This window comes from Patagioenas fasciata, chromosome 13, assembly GCF_037038585.1.
Source record: "Patagioenas fasciata isolate bPatFas1 chromosome 13, bPatFas1.hap1, whole genome shotgun sequence".
NCBI classification, from domain to species: domain Eukaryota; kingdom Metazoa; phylum Chordata; class Aves; order Columbiformes; family Columbidae; genus Patagioenas; species Patagioenas fasciata.
The window spans coordinates 13,010,449-13,031,086 of NC_092532.1; the positions used below are offsets into that span (position 1 = coordinate 13,010,449).

General features: G+C 42.7%; 1 protein-coding gene across 2 annotated transcripts in view; it reads right to left on the minus strand.

Annotated features, from left to right (window-relative positions):
* CMIP (c-Maf inducing protein) overlaps positions 1-20,638 on the minus strand; it is a 131,448-nt gene that overhangs the window by 16,516 nt on the left and 94,294 nt on the right. For both annotated transcript variants that reach the window (XM_065848373.2, XM_065848374.2), the window contains exons 4-10: positions 18,337-18,498; positions 17,130-17,171; positions 14,781-14,843; positions 13,248-13,328; positions 9,938-10,041; positions 9,256-9,360; positions 8,012-8,365 (exon numbers count right to left, since the gene is read on the minus strand). In XM_065848373.2, coding sequence (XP_065704445.1) covers positions 8,012-8,365; positions 9,256-9,360; positions 9,938-10,041; positions 13,248-13,328; positions 14,781-14,843; positions 17,130-17,171; positions 18,337-18,498 — 911 coding nt within the window. The remainder of the gene's footprint in view (positions 1-8,011; positions 8,366-9,255; positions 9,361-9,937; positions 10,042-13,247; positions 13,329-14,780; positions 14,844-17,129; positions 17,172-18,336; positions 18,499-20,638) is intronic.

Here is a 20,638-nt window from a genome sequence, read left to right on the forward strand (position 1 = left end):
TACTTTCATTTAAGTTGCTACAGCAATTACCAGGCCATTGCTATTTACAGCTCTGCTCTGCATTTAATTGGATTATTTGTTTTTTATTTTGCTAAAAGACATAAGCCCATTTGTAAAAACAAAAACACCTCCCCAATCCATTTGTGACCTTGGCACAAAGGAATGGGTCAGTTTTTACAGTACGAAGTCTGTAGCTTAAGAGGGAAGAGGCTACAGAAAGAAGCATCGTCAAATTAAGAGTGAAAGAGGACAAATGAGGACAATCACAGCAGAGAGCTCAGGCCAGCAGACCCAGTAACAAGTGTCTCCTCTCTTGCTTTAGCACCACAGCTCCCAGCTGATGCATTTTGGTGTTGTCTCTGCCGTCAGTGTGCAGAACTGTCCTTCTACAAGGAGCCATCCACAAGGGGATGCTCATGTGAACTCGGATAAAGAGGATATTTTGCTTTACAGCATGCACCGGTCAGTGCAAACCAACCTGGCAGCATATCAGCTCAATCCACCTGCAAAACACCAGCTGCTCACGCACACCTGGGGAAGCAGGTACTGGTTCTGGTGAGGAACGGCACTCGGCACACCGCCACCCCCTCCTCCAAATGATCTCAAACATCCAGTGGTTAGTTAGTGCTAATTAACTGCCCTTCCAATGCATTGCACAGAGGATACAATCATTGTGAAATGGATGAAGAACACAGAAGATACAGAGAATTTGGTTAAGTCAGCACCAAAACTGGGTGTGGAACCCACCAGCCAAAACCCAGATCCCACCACTGCCTTCTGGGCCACTCTCACTCCAATTAATACCAATGAGTACAGACAGAAGTAACCAGAGTAAATCTCATATGGGGTTAAACACCTTGGGATGTCTGTAGAAAACAATGTGCAAGAGCGAACCATCTCCTCTGACTGCTGTTACCCTTTGGATTTCACTTTCAAAAGCCACATTACTGGCTGCAGCTCACTGCAAACTTGGCACAAAAGTGCAGTGTTTCCGTAGGAAGGAACGAAGTGTAATGTTCTCAGATGGACAGTGTCTACTCATAGCATTAGAAACAGACAACATGTGCACAGGAACCATTCCAAAATAATGCACTTTTTGCAAAGAGAAGGTTCTAGCCCAGAGAAATTGGAGATGGATGCCTTTCCAAAAGTCTCATCCAGTTTTTGAACCACATAAAACAAATATTTCCCTAACCTAGTAATACACAATGTTGGACAGTCCAAGAAGACCTGTTTATGGACACAAAGAAAGCTCATGTGCATGAGCAGAGTATTCTTAAGAAGTAACAGGCAGAGAAATTATAGGGATAATAATGTAAAAATCAACCAGAGAGGCAATTATCACTTGCCCAAGAGCAGTATGAGTTCAGGTTACCAATATATATAATATCTCATGCAAGTAACCAAGCCACAATAACTACTGTGATCTGACAGTAGCTTAACATATTAAAAACCAGGTGAATGCGTAAAAAAGCAACGTGGGATGAGTTAGTAGCTCTTCTTCCACCTGCAGTTAAATAACCATGAAAGCACTTTGATACGAGGCTTAAGGCAGCCAGTTAGCAGCTGAGGTGACACTGGCCAGGCAAAAATCTCAGTGCTAGTTCTCTTTAAAACACCAAACCAAAAACATTTGAGAGCCTTGGCAATGTCCCCTAATAAATACAACTTGTTTGTTTTCCTCTTGTTATCTTTAGCATTTGAGGCTTAAAGCATTGTGCATGTGAAGCCACAGTAATCCAAAAAAGAAACCTCATGCCCATGCCAGTTGCGCTAGAAGCCATTGAGCCAAATTTTCTCCTCCATCAAGAATTCTGTTCTCTGGTTTAAATTAGGAGCAACTCTGAGATAAGGGGTGTCACACTAACCTCAAATGAGCATGAGTGCATGCCAGAGCACTTAGCAATCACCCATTTACAAAGTTCTTTCCAGAGACGAAAGACCCCTCACCTGCTTAGACACTAAACAAATAAGGAAGATGATCAACTTTGTTTAGTGCCTCTGAAGAGTAAGACATGAAGCAGGACTTCATTACAAGGGGTTTGTTTTCCACTTTGCCTGGGTAAAGTGAGTATCGAAAACACCTGAGGATGGGGCTTGGCACATAAACTGAAATAAATCAAGGAAACCTCTGACACAGCAGCTCTAAGATGAGCCCTCTGGGTTCTTTTCACTAAACTTTGATTAATTAAGGCTCTCTACAAGATTATTTGTTGTTTCTGACCTACCGACAAATCGAAGGGGTCAGTGACACAGAACTCTGACCTGTGTTCGGATTAATCTGAAAGTCTCTTGTTTACCTACCAGGGTCTGTAGAAGACAGATGATGTAACGAATCTACAGCTGCAGCCAGAAGAAGTGCAACAGGTTTCTGGGCTTTGCTGTGTCTGTAGGTGTGAGAACACGGCCTAGGCCACAAGAATTACTCTGACTTCCAGCTGGCACCACATCTCTGCTCAAACGTCGATCTCTGTGCTCGAGATGATGTGTGCTCCTCCTCTTACCATTTACACCCCAAAAGCAGGCAGTCCTGCAGTGCTGTCCTCTAAACCACTAGCTGATTTTACTCTAAAAATGACACTTTAATTAGTAGATGCAAACAACTTTAAGAGTAGATTTTTGAGCTGAAGAGACCCAAAAGTCAAAATGTTGAGGTAGGAAATTCAAAGGTATTAAAGTTGTTTCACATCACATGGGATAAAGCACCTACAAATCTTTCCTCACAGAAGCTTAAAAGCTGAGACCCACCTGGAGGCTTAGTTCCCATCACATCCCAGGTGAAGTGCTACACCACTAAAATTCCTCCTTGAGCAACCTGGAGAGTTGTGATTAGTAATAATGCGAACCAATCAATTTTTCACAGCTGATCTTCAAAGGAAATTGCAAAAGGAAGAGAAAAGCTGCTTTGTAATAGTCTAACACCAAGTGAAACGCTGCAGACAGAATTGGACAATATCACTCTGACTTTTCTTGAAGCTGCAGATTACATACTGCATCCATTTACAGAGCAGGTCTGTGAGAGGGCAGTGAAAATAAACCACAGCCTGTCTTCCTAGGAGGACAACAAAGGGAGAAAACCACCTCCTATGAAATATATAGAATTTGGTCACGTGAGTAGGACCTGAACATAAAACCAACACAACCTGTAATCCCTTCAATCTGAGCTAGGAAACACGAAACAAACACAGCACAAGAATAAAACTGAACTGCTTATTAAAAGCCTACGGTGTTTCTCCTCCTCCCACCCATTCCCTTTGCAAAAACATTTTCCTTCAGTCTTTGCTCATCTCATCTGCGTTCATCTTTCATTTCAGACAGTTGCCATTTTTTTCCCCCCAAGTCCATTCAAAGCTCTAACACAGGACAGGAGTATTTGAAGCAAGGAAAGAAAGGGAGATGGATTAGCTGTGGCTGCAGTTAACAACCACCAGGATGAGCCAGACAACGAGGAGGAGGTGGCGCGGAGCTGCCGGGAGAGCTCGGGACAGCGCTTGTGACAAACTCCCTTCCGAGCTCTTCAAAGGCTGAACCCTCAGGCTCATCAAACAGCTTAAATCCCAGGACTGGCCTTATAAAACCAGAGGGGGAGAAAGACTCCCTGATGTACTCACTGGCTCTGATTTTTGCAGGATTTGCAATTTGAGGTGAGTAGCACAACAGCCAACCTGCAGCCCAATCTATGGGTTCTAAGCGTGCTTCGGCTGGGCTCAGGGTGCTATGGGGTGCCGGCTGTCAGAGCACTCCTCTGCCACTGTACGCAGCTTTACTTACCCAGAAACCTTTTTGAGGGGATTGGCTCACCATAATAATTAAATGATCCCCAACTGCAGTGACTTTGCCTTTGGGCCATCGTCGCTATTGGCCTGCCAACATAATACATTTTCCTTCCCTGGGATCACCTTTCACCAAAATGAAAACCTGCCCATATGTCATGTACAGGACAAACAATCCAAAACATATTAGCAACCCAGGGCAACCCTGATAAACATGACATAAGAGAATCCACTTGGGATATTCAGGGCATGCCACTGACCTATCGGGGAATGTGGAGAAGGCAGGAGAAGCTCCAGTGGGTGCTTGCGTTTGGAAAGCTGTTGGTCGTACCATCGAGAGACGGTGAGCTCCGAGTCCTCTGTTTTTAGAGGATAGTAAAAAGACCAGAAGCAACTACTTGGAAGCAGCTTGTTTCTCCAGACTGAGCAGCCTGACAAGATCAAAAATCTTTTAGGTAACTCCTGTGATATCAGATAAGATGACCAAGCCTTCTACACATGTACCTTATCCCTTCTTTCCCTGGCTCAAGGTATGACACAAGGTTCAGCTCAGGGTTCCAGGGCAGGCTGACAAAAAGCCCCAGCAGACCCCTTATCGTATCAGGCACAAATCTGCTCTCTGCAAAACGCTGAGGTGTCTTTTCACATTCAGGCTTCTTTCAAGCTGGGCTTGCTTGTTTTTTTGAAAGAAGAAAATTGAGCCCCACTGAAAGGCCCTTGAAAGGTGCTGCCCTGGCTGGCCTGGCAGCATCAGGAAACAGCAGCACAAATTTGCCCAAAGGACCCAACTCTGCCCTGGTCACACAGTCCCCAGAGAGGTGTGCAAGTGTCTGGGCACCTGAAGGATTCTTGCCACTACAAGCAGCCATGGAAACAAAAAATAACACAGACAAAGGGTGACAGCTGATGATACATCATCATCACAGCCGCAGCCTCCCTGCGAGGTCTCTATTCCTGCAGCTGGGTTAGTTTGCTGTTTGTTGGTCTGGATGCCACCACAGGCACAGTTTAAGTGTTGTCGCCCCATGCCGGGTGTTCCCAGGGAATTGGTGGTGTCCTTCAGGTGACATGCAGACTATGAAACTGCCCAGTCCAAGGAAGAGGACACACAGTCCTTTCTACTGCCAAGTTCTCTAACCGCAGTCGTGCTGTTCAAGCACAAGTTTGGCTGTACAAGAAATTCTCTAATCCAGGGGAACATTAACATGCAAGTAGGAGCTGGGCAACGCTAAGCAACTTTCAGAGCTTCTAATTTCATATGATGAAAAGAAAGATTTCAATTAACTTAGTGCATTTTCTACACACCAGTTTAAGACTTGTAGCATTGGGGAGGCACTGACTGGCATCAATATCACTATCAGAGTCCACATGCATTAGAGAATATTGACACAGAAGTCTGATCCACTTTTGAGTGCAGGACAAAAATACCACGTTCCACTAGAGACTGTACCTGCTTTAAAATCCGCCCAGGCTTTGGATCATCTGCCGATATCTTTAAAACCACAATTTTCTGTTTTCTTTCAGCACACAATAGTTGTATTCTGCTACTAAACTGCATTAGAAGAAGGGTCAAAGAGGTTCACTGTGCTATAACAGCCACAGAGATGAACTTTCTAATTTGTACATTTAGCCCTCTGTGCAAAAAGTGAGGTATTACAGTGATTATTAAATAATTGCTGTTAGATTTTTATCAATATTAGAAGTGCTTTTTTTCCCAAAAAAAGTAAGTATTGTGTAGGAGTTAAGTGAATAATAAAATGTCCTCTGCTGAAGATACTGATAAGAAACCTTATTTGCTAGACTGTCAAGAATTAAAATCTGCCTAAATAAATTACTCCCTGCTGTCCTAAGTTAATTATGTAAAAAAGGTATCACTGCTGGTGACTCTCTTGTTTTGATGATGATATTGAGTCAGACACCTAAAAGAACAATTAAATTCAATGCTAAGCAACTTGTTTATGTTTGGCTTAACACCGTTATTAATAAGAACATTACTTTAGTGACTGCCCGCTGCGAGCTCAACTCCTGGATAGCAGTTGATTTATAATTAATGTTTTCTTCCTACTGGCATGTTCTTCAACTTTCTTCATATTCTCAGTTTTTCAAAGTACAGAATTAGTATTTAGTGCATCAGAAAGTTTTTGTTCAAGAAGAGTCTGAGTTTGCAAGGATCAGCATCACAACAGCATCTTGCAACTTGTTCATATCTACTGGCCTCTCTACAATGCTTTTCCATCACCGGTTTCAGAGTTTAGAAAACAACATTCTAAATCTTTACCAGTACTTTACGGATAAGGAAAACTCAGGCACAAAATAAGTGGTTTATTTAAAACCTCCTGGTAAACCAGTGGCAGAATCAGGAGCATTAATGTTTTCAGGTCCCCCCAAATAATCAAGGGATGAACAGGAACCAAAGGGAACCCAAATCTGGCTCTGCCTTAGAAACCATCTTATATTCTCACAGGTTTTGATTCCTCAAGCAGGATGTGGACTCTGGCAAGGCAACCTTGAGGTTGCACCAATTTTGCAGTATCGCTGGCCCTTCACTAGGCACATCCACTGCTGCTATTCAAGAGTTTGATTTAAAAAAAAAAGACAGAAAACACACAAAAAAGTACATTATTTTGAGGTATGGAGTGAAATAAGTGTTCTTTGTGTAGAAAATTCTATGGGAACGGAGAGCTGGCATATCAAATGTTTAAAATCTGCGGAGACTGAGGAAGAACATGCACATTTGTGAATCTGTTTATAAGTGTGTGTCAGCTGCATGATGAAACCAAAACCGTCAATGCTTAGTGAGTCAGCATCCGAGCCAGCATCAGGACTGAGTCCACAGTGTTTATGGAAAACATCTAAAGTCAAGGGCACAGGAATAAATACACGATGTGTTTAACGTAGCACCTGGCTGCATGGAGACTTAGAAGCCACCAGATGAAGCGAAGTCAGATGCTGTGCTCTTTTAATGCAAACATTTTTAAAGGCAGAAGCAGCTACACCAGGGGAAAAAAAGAAATAAAATTAACCTTTAGCAACTTCCTGCTCAAGAATTTAATGGGAACAGTATCTTGAGTTTGCTTGTTCTGTCTCCAGTTCTGAGCGTGGCTTGTGAATGTATTTGCAAGCCAGCTCTGCAGTGAGTGGAAGAACTATGCTGCAAATTGGTATGATATATTTTGAAAAAACTAGAAATGCGGGAGAAAACTTTCACAAAATCCTCCATCACAGCAGCTGGATTTCATTTAATTCCTCAAGAGCGTACACCCGGATTTGCATTTGACTTCACTGTAGCCACATGCTCGTGGTCTACAGCAGAGCACAAATTTAATCCACGGCATCTTGTTTTCTAAAAAACTTGACTATTACTTCATTAAGCCTTACATTGTTTAATTAATGCAGAGAGATTACAGTTTGCCCGAAGACATACTGCAACACACTAGCAGAGCTGGCTATCGCAGTCAATCAAGTTGTTTTGGATTGTTTTACTGCACTTCTATCACAAGCTTCCATTCCACAGCCCACCTTTTGTGTCACTCCATTTATTTATCCAGGAGCAAAACAAGCCTTTCCTGAAGAACTTTTTCTTTTATATTCCTCTCAAAGATTTTCAGAGCATTTGCCTCCCAGGAAACCACGGAGCCATCATTTTGTACAGGCTATTTGAGCATTCGTTCACTAATACAGGTCTGCTGGACCAAAGCAACCGGTTGACAAATAGACACTACACTGTAACACAAGTAAATCTCAGCTGGTTATAAAACCTCTACAAAGGTGTGAAGGGAGAACACCTAAGCGAAAGACACGGACCTCATCCAAGTCCTGCTGGAGCCAGGGGAGCAGCGCTGCCTGTCACTGCACCAGCACTGAGCCTGGCACAGACCTGTCTGCTCTAAACCTGTCTCAGGCCACCCCGAGAGCCCTGGGGGAGATAATTGGATTTATTTATTTTTTTGGTGGGCAAGAACAAAACAGAAACCACTAGCAAAAACATCCTGTCTTCTGTAACATGCCTGAGGCTCACTATACAAAGAAGATTTCCGTTTTCATCTTCCTAATGCTATTTTTAGAACACGTTGGCAGTGCCAGATGTGTCTTTCAAAGCGTGGACTCTCTAGAGCTGGAGTTAGATTTATAACCATGTTCTCGCTGGCCACAGATGTTGAAGACAACAGGCCTGTTAAAAAAGCCCCCCACTGTTAAGATGACATTGTTGGAAAAAGCCATTTAAAATAATTACTCACAGCATCTTGAGTATTTCAACATAACAGCCGAGGATCCTGTCTGCCTGGGCGCTCAGCTCAATGCTCATGGTGCTGCAGGTAGGGCTGACCATCAAGCAGTCAATCAGGTTGGGCTCGCTGTCATTGCCAACGTTGGCCGTCATCTTTTGATTAGCTGTGTTGTTGCGCTCCACTTCCACATGGATCTCATTGGAAGTGACGATAACTGGTTTGAGACGGGATTCAGTCAAAGTGGCCTCTTGAGAGACCAGGTCAGGACTTGTGTGCAGAAGGCGGAGGGGGAGATTAGGCTTTCGGTCACATTGCTGCTGGCAGCCATTCCGAATTTCCTTCAGGCTTGGTGAATTGTCTCGACTGAATTTTAAAAATAAACAAATAATTTCAATAGCCAGACATGAGAGCAGGAGAGATAGTGCAACACTGAGAAGCCAAGATATTTTGCAATTTCCCACTGCATTTCGCCCCAGCCCACCAGATTGCTTTCCCCTGTGGAACTGGATTACTGAAATCAATTAAAAAACATGAAAAGGCTCCAATAGAACGGTTCTGTAGCCCCTACTCTACAAAGACTCAAGCTTTTAATGACTCTAATTGACATGCCAGTTTAGTATAAAGGTGAACTTTCCCATCCAAGTTGTGCAAAGCTCTAACAGAATCCATGCCCAAGTTTGTATCTGGCTACAGTACATGCCCAGACATTTGTCTGCAGCCCTCGCGTCTGGAATTTTTGTTGGACACTAAGCAAGCTCTGTCCATGTTCTACCATGAGGAAAGTCAGACAAGCATAAACAAACAGGAAACATAGCAGAGGAGAACCCTCAGCGTCTACTGGAGACTGGCTCCTGTGTCAAAAACTGCAGCATCTATTTTGCAATAAGTCGGGAATCAAATTCTTCACCATAATGAGGACAGCCTTGTGAAACCAGCTCAGATTCAAACTGTAGATACCCAGACATGTACCCATAAACCCGTCTTCAAGATCTCACCATTTCCTTAGCTTTGGGTGTAACACACCCATCTTGTTCATCTTTCAGGTTTTCGAGCACAGAGAGTGTAACAAACAGTCACGTATATACAAAAATATGTGTGTGATTGACCAGAAGTCCCACGTGTAACACTAGCAGTGAGCAGAGCAAGAACAAAGACAAGCTCTCACGTACCCACACCCATGCTCACACTGATCTTGTTTAGAGATCCATGGGTTTGGAAGTGAGTAACGTGGTCAACTGGGAATTCGTACTGACCTGTTGATAAATTCCTCATAACACGAATAAATGGCTGCTAAGCAAACAGCTACAAGGTTTGGCAGGACCCTGGGATGGGGGCACTGTCCAGTTGGACCATGCATGCTGAAAAACAAAAACCAAGATGACATCGTTGTGAGGAAGATTTCTGTGGTCAAATAGAGTCAGACAGAACGGGGTGCCAGAACAGGACAGACAACCTTGGGGAACCTTCAAAGGGCCATAAAAGAGAGTTTAACCCTGTAAATCCCTACCCAATGAGCTTATTTATGAATAAGGCTAAGCTGCACCCTCAGTGTATCTGATGTTGTATCTCTACAGTCCCACCAAAATCTCACATGTGACTGAGCATTACGTGGTCTAAAGTTAATGAGAATCTCTCTGTAAAGGCTCTGGGTCTAAATGTAAAAAAAAGAATGAACACACAGCAAAGTCTATTGGTTTCCAGTGTGTAACTGGGCAGAAAACCTCAGCCATACATGAGAATTTGTTAAAAAAAACACCAAAAGAGACTTTAGGAACATTGTCTCATGGACTCTTCTAATTTATTTGCTGTTTGCCAGTACCAAAAAGCAGCAGCTACTCTTAACAGTCAGTAAATTGGTGAGCAAGGCTGGGAGAAGTAACACAGTGAAGCATGTACAAGGGACTGGAAATACGCCATAAATTAAATATAACTGACCTATGGATAAACTTCTTCACCACCTCCATTCCAGCATTCAGCTCATTCAAAGCCAGAATATACTCCTGAGTAAACAGCCGCAATCGAGGGCACTTCCCAAAATCCTGTCCGAAAAGGAGAGATTCAGTGAAGACGGTGAAACATGCCTGCAACGTACATTGAAACTGTGGGTTTTCAAAAGAAATCAACTCAAACACAACTGATTTCACTTGCTGGCAGCTTCAAGAGCACAGGATCGCTGCATGCTGAACTGATGTGCTTCCCACTGATGACACACTTTCCAATTCTCTTTCCCACATACCCATCCTGCGTGTTTAATGAAAAAAAAATCCCACCTGCACTTACATTTCTTTTGCAAACTTCACTTTATACCTTTACTTTGAAATGCATTTTTATTTTCGGTTTCCATTTTTGCTTCCGCTCATAGCTGCAGAAATGCAACTCAAAAATCATTTTTTACTTCCACGTTTGCCATCTTTATCTATTTTGGTTTTAAAGAAAATCTTTTTGACATGCAATCAATAAGCGATCAAGTATAAAACCAGAGATCGGCTCTTTCTCCAGGGATTTCACTTCAGCTACAATGTGAATTTTACAAGCGAGCTCAACAGTTACTTTCTTCAAATCCTGCAGTCGGAAAGGCACCTGCTAATGAAATCCTGCATCTCCCCACGTCACCTGCTATTTTTAGATGCGAAAGGAGTAAAATCTGCTGGCTGGCGAGTTTTACTCCGCAGCGCATTTCTTCACATTTACACAGGGGTAACCTTATTACACAGGTGTTACAGAACTACACAGCTAAATTTCCCACTGAGGACAAACCAGCCCTCCCAGCCATCCCTCCAGCTGCTGGCTGCAGGAGAAAAATAATCCTGAATAAAATAAATACATCGATGGCAACTGAAATGTAAAAGAAATGCCATCAATGGTAACGAACTGGCGGTCTGCAAAAATGAAGATACATTCCCAAAGCACTGAAACCTTCTGTTACTTATTTTGGCTTCAGGCACTTCTATAGCACAACCTGTATTAACATCTCATAGGTTTTACAGCTAGAGAAAATTAGCAAAAATGTGAATACGAGCCTGGGCATAAAAACGTCTCCTTCGTGTCTAAGTGCTGAGTTGCTACCTGGTAACTTCACCCAGCAAAGGGACTGTGGGTAATTCCGCAGTTGGTTTTACAATTAAAATCATTAAACTTATCACAACTCCTTCTGGCAGGTGTAAATACACTTGGTGTGAGATGGCATAAGACTGTGTTTGCTTCGTGTGTCATTTGGTGCCATTGAATTTCATGGACACTCCTTGCAAGATTGGCTTTTGCAGTCGCACTTCATTTATGAAATATTTTAACCCGTGTAGGTGTCCTAACAGAAGTTAGAACGAGAGTGCAAGAGATCATAAAGAGGATGTCATTGCTGACTGCTCTAAAATAAAACTCTCTAAACATAGTACAATGCCCTGACACCAGGCACACAACAATACACATTATCAATATTTGCTTCCAAAAAAAAAAATAACCTATAGTGCTTATATTCCAACATTTGGGCTGAGCCTACAAGCAGCTGAAATCCAAAGGTACAGAAGGGTTGCTGAGCACTCCCCAAACAACTCCACACACAACAGTCTCCGGCCCTGCAAGGCACCGGTAGCATCAGCAAGACAAAATCTACCCTCGTTCTTTTGAGATTTCAAACTGATGGACAAACAAAGAGCTCTCTCCCCATTCACAGGTGGAAAACTGTGGAACAAAACTTGTCGTAAACTTATCAAAGAGCAAATTAGTGGCAAAGGTGGGAACACACAGCTCAGTCTGAGCACCCTGAACTGCACAGGGCCTCCTAAGGTTGTGCAGTTTACTGCTAACAACCCTGCCCTCCTAAAGAGTAACTTTATTTACATGCGCACACACACACATTCTCCAAAAGACTATTCAGTACAGAAGTCCCTGGAGAGCAGTAAAGTGCCCAAATCCACTCCAATTAATATATGACACCGTAAATTCTCTGACTACACACTGCGGTACAGACATGTTGATTTTCAATCTGCAAATGTTAAGTATGGTAAATATACCCAATTCTCTGAAGCTAACCAAATACAAGCATTACACTACGCATTTAGATTTTATTTGAGACCCCTCAAGAGCTCTGGATGCTTTAAAAAAATCAGTCTGGAATCCAAGAATAACATTTACAGACTATTTAATTGAACACTACAGAATATTCAGAAATGTTTACATGTCTGCACAGCACAGGCACAGAGCCAGGAATATGACCTTTTTGCCATCTTGGGCTTCTACATAGCTCTGTAAACTCAAGGAGTTAAATAATAATACTGTTGTAAAAATAAGAAATATGAACTGTTTCCTACTGGGTTCATGCTACACATAGGACAGTGGAAGGTCTCTGAAATTCTATCAGTTAATGAAAAGAAGTTGATTGTGTAGCCACAGAGCTATCAGAACCTCCCTTTGATCACAGCCAATTAAATTGCTTTTAATATTTTATGTACTTATAACTCTTTGCCACAGCATTGTGAAGTAACATTTTTTCATGTAGCTTAAAACCATGGCAGGAAACTTAATATGACACAGAGGATAGAGGGCTGGTAAACACCTAGACCTCTCTCAGGAAAGGAATATGGATCATACAAGGATATCTTCAGAGTTAGGGATTGAAAATCTGGTGTATGGGTGGGGAGAGCAAAGCCGGCAGGGAAGTCTCCTATTTCAATCACTGGCAAGGAGCTGATCTGTGAGGAGAAGAGAGAAAGCCTGGGAGAGAACCACTATAAAATCACAGAGAACACGATTCCTAGAATGAGAAGGGAAAAAATATAGCAGAAAAGCATAAGTAAACTCAGGAAACCTAGGTAAGAACTCATTGGACGTGAGTCTAAGGAAAAACAGAAATCCAGAGAGCTGGGGGGCCTCAGCTCTAAATCAACACTGACTTTGTTATTTAATTGATTTTAAACCATTAAAACTACAAGGATGGCATGCGGGGAGTAAATAAGGAGCCAAGAGCCAGGTGGGAGAGAGCTGCAGCCGCATATGCTGGCACTGCTGCCAAAAGAAATGTTCCTCAAATCATGGCTTTGCTCAGATGCTTCTCGAAGTCCCACTAAATGCTTATTAGTTCTGCATTTATAAAGCAACACACTGTTGCTTTATAGTCACAGTTTGGGGGGTTAGATTCAGATATGGCAGTGCTGTGTTCACTGCAGGCAATGGAGCAGCTGCTAATTGCAAAAGGTCCCACCACAGAACTTCTCCAAAGTGACCAAGTTCCCTTCCCATGTGCACTCACCATGTTGTGTTTGAGGATCCTCTGTACCACCGGTGTGAACACTTCGATCACAACCATGGACCGCGGGCGCTCTCGGCAGTGCTGCAACGAGCAACAAGTCATTTTGTGAGCTGCAGAAAGTATGAAGGTGGGCCTCCTCTGGCTTTGTACCCCATGCATAGATCATCCCAAGATTAATACAATCCAAGGGCTAAATTAATCTTTCCTAGGATGAGGGTACTTGTAACACTGCTCTCTCCTATGGACTTGCGTTCATCCAACCGAAGATTAGCACAGGAGCTCAGGAACCACCAAAGTTCCTTTCTCTACTCCCTATTCTTCACAAAACTCAATGGAATGTAGTACTTTTGGGACTTCTATCCATTTTGTCAAATTTGTTTGAAACTTGCTAACAGTTTTAGAAGTCAAGGGGTTGAGGACAAAAAGATGTGTAGATACAGGCAGTGTAAGGGCACAAACCTCCTTTCCTTGGGGTCCAAGCTAAAAACCTGTGGTGGATCTTGGAGGGTACCAACAAGCCACTCTCCCATCACAGAATAAAACACACAGCCATAATCTACCGGCCAGAGTAATTTAGGTTGGGGAGGACCTTTGAAGGTCATGTGGTCCAAGCGCCCGCTCAAGGCAGGGCCAGTTTTGAGGACACATGAACCTTCTCATTAATTAGCATTGCCCATTTCAGTTCTGTATCTACAAGGAGGAAAAGTCCATGTCCCATTTCCCTTCCCACAACCATAAACAGCCCATCCCACACATTTAAAGATAATTAGGTGCCCACCTCTGATAGAGACCAAAGGCAAAAAATCACAGGAACAGAAGTGCCTTGAGTCCAAGGGGATATATGACCCTAAGACTGGCTTACAAAAATGCAACAGTCAGAGGAGTTTCTGAAACCTGACTTAATTTCTGTAGGAAGAACCTGCTGATGGGAATTACAGGCAGCATCTACGATGTTTAATAAATGTGTACCCAGTCATTAGTAAGTAAATTTAAGCAGACTTGAAACTAAAATACAAGCAGGTCTAAAGGAAAAGCTGCCTTTTCAAATCCAGCAGCTCTGCAATCTGAAGTACTCAGAAGTTTATTAAAAAGATGCAAAATGCATCACAAGCACAGATTTACCAAGAAAGAGGATGGGTCCTTATGATCTTCCCACTGACACCGCCCGGTGACATAATTCCATTAGGGCTGAGTTATGCATTACATTACCAACACATCTGAACACAGCGACTCCAATGATTTTTTGCATTAGCTAAACAGAACATGCAGTGGGACATCTCTGGTACCCACACTGGGGTGTGGGAGTCTGAGGATTTTAACTCACAGAGTTTCGGGACTATGCAGTCTGATTTTCTAAGAACGTGGATCTATCATACGGGTGCTGTTAAATGTTCCAATATCATTGGTTGTTGATCAAAAACTGAAATCAATCTGGGCATGAGGTAAGGAGTCAAAGAAAAGAACAACCACCTCTGCAAAGAACTACACTCGTTTACAACTATGAGACTGCAGAAAGCAAAACTGTTCTGATACCTTGCAGAAGAATTCACAGAGGTCAGGAGGAGGATGGTTGTTTTCCAGCAAAGGTGCAATTGCCTTTAAAAAGGAAAAGAGAAAGAAAACAATTATTAGAGGACTGCATCTGGAATAAGCATTTTGCAGGGAAATATTTAATTGGAAAAAAAAAGCTAAATTTTAAAAAAGGAGGACAAAAGCATCAACAGAGAAATTAGAGGTGGGCTGTGTGTTTATGTGTAAGCTCAAGCACACCTCTCTTACGAATCCTTCAGAAAATTTTGCTTTAGCTACACTAGTGCAAATACATAAAACACAGCAAAAGAGTACAACTTTTATAATAGTTTAAATGAAAACAGGAGCAGACCAATTGTTTTAGGTTGTAATACAGCAAGGATTAATGTGGCTCACATCTTCCTAAAAGAAAAATCTGAAAATAACACACATATTCTTTATAAAAGAATTCAGGCTCTTTTTGTGAGAAACAATTCACTAGAAGTAACACAGCAATGTCCTTACCTTGGAGGACTCTGTTCATCAAAATCAACAATCTAACTCCATGAAAGTTGAGATCAACCATTCCTTCTTTGTTGCTATGCAAACCAATGTGTTCATGCTCAGTAAATGCATTAGAGGTCATACCTGCCACTGAGGGTGTAATGAACTTATGCTGTTGTTACTTCCCTTGTAAATTAGAAAATAGTACTAGAACAATTCCCCCTACGTCATAGTGCCTTCAGGCTTTGCCAGTCTTGAGCTAAAGGGATTCCCAGTACCCATTTAAAAGTTAGGCTAAACAGAGCAGCCAGGACATTTTGTATTAAGCAACTGAACAGCAGATATTTTATCTGGATGGCATCTGGAGTTTTACTAAGGCAGCCTGCTGTGCTTTTTGCTCTCTCTCTGGTCTCCCTAAGGATTCCAGCCCTGGCAAGCCTGCTTGCAATGACTGTGTTTCACAATAGCCACTTTCACACACAAACAAGGCAAGATTAATGTGACTTTTGACAATTAAGCCCAAGCAGGTCTGCAAAGATCTGCTTTAGTTACACATAACGTTTGTGGAGTTTCTGTTCATCATCCTGTGCCATCCTGCAATGGTGGACTGGTAGAGACTGAGACACTGTTCAGTGAGACTGAAACATCCCCGCACCCCATCCAACACTTGAGATAAAGATGTTCCTTGAATCTACCTTTTGGAGTGTTTGCTATAGGACCTGTCGAACCACAGGAGCCATGGACTGCAAAATCCCCAGGTGTTTACACCTGTCTGGCAGCTGTCAGAGGATCCTTGCACTGGAGGTGTAACCGCCTGGCTGTCAGCCTAAGAAAAATGGGCTTTGTTGTTTAGGCCCAGTCCTTACCAAATGTAGGGAATAACCACAACAGATGTTGTCAAGCAGGTCACGACTCCGTCTGTATGATCAGCGGGGAAGGCTGAGAGCAGCCCATATTTCCTTATGTGTGCTGTGGTTAAAAGCACAAACTCACTGTCTTGCGTTGCCCAGTTACAGCAACACAAGCTTCCCTTTCCTCACCGGGAAGAGATCGGTTATAACATTGATCTGTTCCAGTACCATCTAGAGAAAGAAAGCTGGTTCCACCTGCACAACAATTCACTGTGTATTTTTAAGATACTACATATATACACAGTATTAGCAATGCTTCCTAAGAATAGCATGGGTTAGCTGTGTAACAGCAGGGAGCCAGGAGGAACCAAGTTCCACCTCTCTGATAAATTGTTGAGATTTTACATTTTGTTGCACAGGAAAAGAGCTGCCATTTGATTCACTTGTTTCAATGTCTAACCAAACGCAACCTACAGAAAAGTGAAAAATTGAAGACGATATTTTTGTAAATCACATAAGCAGGGGGTTAAACTGCAGTGACATACACATATCCACACTTACAGAAACAATCACTTGCTCACATACCATCAGCAATGGAGACATTCTCTATTTGGTAGTATTAGCCCCTCAGGAAACAACAAAGCTTAAGGGTTTTATAGGGCACATCTGGAAATGATGTTTTTTGACTATTTAAAGTACATATATAGATATGAACGTTGCACCATGCAGCCAAGTAAGGAGGCCATTTGGGGAGACCACTAACACTCAACATGCTGTGCTGTTTCATATAAGTTGACAAAGAAACTTTACTGTCACTCATCTACAAAACAAGAGAAGAGGAAGGACAAAACCTCCCCAAAACCAGTAGAACAAATGGGTTTGATCCTGCCCATGTTTACCAGCATTGGTGGAAACGCTTTCATATTTGCCCTACTTCACTGGGGCAGAGGCAAGCATTAACAGAAGCATTATCAAACAAAACAGATTTGTCCTCAGATTTTGACAGAAGGGTACTCACCACAATAATGCTCTCATGGTCTTGAGTGGTTAAGTTGTTGTTCTGAAAGAGTGGAATAGAAGAAATGAATGAGCAGAGAGCACTCTGAGTTGGCACATCAGCATTCACAGTCCTCTGAGCTACCACCAGACACAAGCAGAAAGGCTCAAGACTGCAATTGCTGAGTTTCACAATAAAATTAATCAAATTAAAATAACTCTCTTAACAAAGGTAGTATATTATTCTATCTGTTAGGAGGGGTTCTGCAAGTTTCCATTTCTCCCTCAGCACATTGACTCAAGCCACCCCAGCCATGAACGCTGAGCATGCAGACACTAGGACTGAGTTTGAGTAGGTCTCCATCAGTTAGAAAATTAAAGGTAGTGATAAATTTCTCAGAAATGTTTTCTTAAGACAGGCTGTATGTTTCTACAAAAACTAATAAAACTATTGCTGTGGTGTTGTATATCACTTTCTGGTAGTAAACTAATTGCTGCAGTTTTCCTGAAATTCCTTCTTCAAACCCGGAACCAGGAAAAGCCAATGAATTTACTGGAAATCGCCTATGCTACCACTTATGCTGGAGTTCGCTTTTGGCTTTCTCAGCAGCGTGATCCATTCAGAGGTTACTAAGTTGTGGGTTGCTAAGATCTTTGCCTACTGCAAGAAAAATAGCCAACAACTTCTTCACTTATGACAAATCTTTGCACATCAGAACGAAGACATGAAAAACCTGCTTGGTGTTAAATTTCCTGTCCGTGAAAAGTTAAATATTTGAAATAGATGCTATAAAAGGAAGACAGATGCCAGTGAAGAAGGAAAATGTTTTTCTTTGACAGAACTGGTAATAATACAATAGCTGCACAATGAATTTATTGGTATGTACATATTGCTACAAGAATTATTGGTCATGGAAAGAAAGCCAATGGAATAGAAGTCAAAGGGAGTTTTACCACCAGCTTGAAATAAGACATGAATCAGACCCATAATAAATTTACCATAAATAACCAACAACAAAGCCTCAAGAGAAACGTGTTTTGTTTTGTTTCTAGAAATCTACCTAACATGGGTCAAATTCTCCTCCTCCCCAGCAAGCACAAATTCCACTCAAGTCAGCAGAAGTCACGAACAGACTCAGAGGCAGAATTTTCACAGACCAAATTAAAATAAAACCCATCCACAAACTTTTAACTGTTTGTGTCTTGCAGGAGCGCTGCTGAGCTCATACCTCGGAGAGCAGTTTTGAGACAATCTCCAGTGGTGCTTGATGAATAGAGTCATCCTGAAGCGGGGACGTCAGCGCCATGTCCACCAGCGTCCGGATCTCCTTCAACACCACGTCCCAGCGGCTGGGGTTACTGAGCACCTTCTTGTACTTGTAAATCTTTTTCTGCAAGAAAAATGAAAGGGTCACACTCATGCCACAGTAAATCCCTTGACTGGATATGTGTTTCCTACCTGCAGCTGTCAAGTGGGCTGCTTTGTATTTTGAATTTTGCCTTTTCTGTTTCCTAAAAGCTGTACTTAAAACATTTAAATAGAAAACCTCATACATTTAAAGCAATTTCTTATGTGGAAGCAATGAAATACTGTGACTTTTTTTTTTTTTAATTTTAAAATAAGTTTTTAAACTCCAGATCATCTTTCTTTCCACCATCTCCTCTTGCAAAAACCTTATTCCTTAGGTTAGTAACAGATACCTTGTATTGCGCTGTTTCCAAAGCTGTGGGTTCTTTTAAAATGAGTTAGTCACCAAGGAAGGGTGAGAGAGGCCATCAAAACATCATGCTACAGATACTTTATTCTACATTGCTAATTGGTGAATTCACATTCAGAATGAATTAAAACCAATTTCCAAATAAAAAATTCCAGCAGACCCACAGGCTTTTTCTTCTGTCTTGAAGGATCCCGAAAAGTTGTGTTGCCACCCTCCAGTTGTGACAGAAACTAACTTGTAAAGTCTCCAAGTCTTCCACGCAACGGCATTTCCACTCTCAAGAGAAGCATTCCTGACTCCCTAATCCCATCTGCCCCCGCCCCCCGCATGCCCCCATTCCTTCTGGCCATGCCAGAACTATTTCACTGATTGCCCCGTCCACAGACCAGCTGGATAAGCAAAAGACAATTCTTACCTCCTCAGCAGCCATGTTGCCAGAAATGACGGGAACGGAGGCTGGTTTGTATTATAAATAGTATTTCTTTAGAGAAAAACCCACCCTCCCAAATCCCCAGAGGTGGCTTGACGAAACTCTAGAAGCTCAGGGAAACGATGACAAGCATTAAAACGCCGCTGCTGGAAACACCACACAGCGAACACTGGAACTGGGAGAGGTTCGCCAAGGCGGGCAGTGGGACAGGCAGCGGGACAGACAGCGGGACAGACAGCGATGGGGCTGTGCTGTCAGACAGGAACAACCGCCAGCCCCACAGCGTTTGGTTCCATTCACTTGCCCTCCTGCTCCTCTCTGTGTGTGAATCTGGTTCTCTGGTCCCAGGGATATCAAGAAGCCTGGATACACCCTTGGGTTTATTAAACAACGCGTGCTGGGCACTTCTCTGTTTACACGGAAACATCAGGGTTTTGCACTAAAAATGGATCTTATGTCCCTCGGCAGTATTTCCAGGGAAAGCACAAAACTGCCCGTGTCATGCAGCTTGCAGATTTTCAGCCGCAAGTTTGGGGCTGCATGTCACCAGTGTAATAAAGGCAGAGGACCCCACAGTGGGTCGGTCTGCTTTGTTTCGTTTTGGAGCTTTGCTGCTATGCGGCATTTCCCCCCGGGCTGGCACAGGGCAGCCCTGCGGGAACCCCCCAAACGGGCTGGCTCTGCCCACCAGCCGCTTCCTTCCCACCGGGGCAGCACATCTCACACTCAACAGAAAACACGGCACCTCTGTAACCCCGTCTGAAACACGGGAGAAGAGAACAATGCCAGAAAATACGGATTTCAGATGCCTTGGGTTCGTCAACGTTGTTAGAGGGGGGAGAAGAGATCAATGCCAGAAAATACGGATTTCAGATGCCTTGGGTTTGTCAACGTTGTTAGAGGGGAGAGAAGAGGGTGGCACCAGGCTGACATGTAAAGGCTGATAAAGCAATCCAATTATCTTTTTAATTAAATTCATGCAAGTACAAAAGCACACTGGCAGTAGTTCACGCTTTCAGTGCATTTTAAGCCACTGAAAACGTAAAGGAATATAAAAACACATTGCGGACGCTATCAAATGTGTTCGCGATTTTAGAACTGAGCAAAAATCTTCCTACTTCTGAGCTCCTTGGGACACAGAGGGTCCATCAATGTTTTTAAGCTACCAGTATTACTTCTACTATCATCATAGATTTCTTGGACTCTTTAGGAAACCTGAATCATAGAGTTTCATTTCTCTTACTCATGTAGTGCGTTTTTTCAGGGTCTTTCTGTTAGACCCACTCCAGGATTAAATAAAATCTAAACTTCAAAGCCAACCAGCCAGCTCTGTAACTTGAAGCAACCCCTTTCTGACTAATCCAGGACACTAAACAAAGCCAG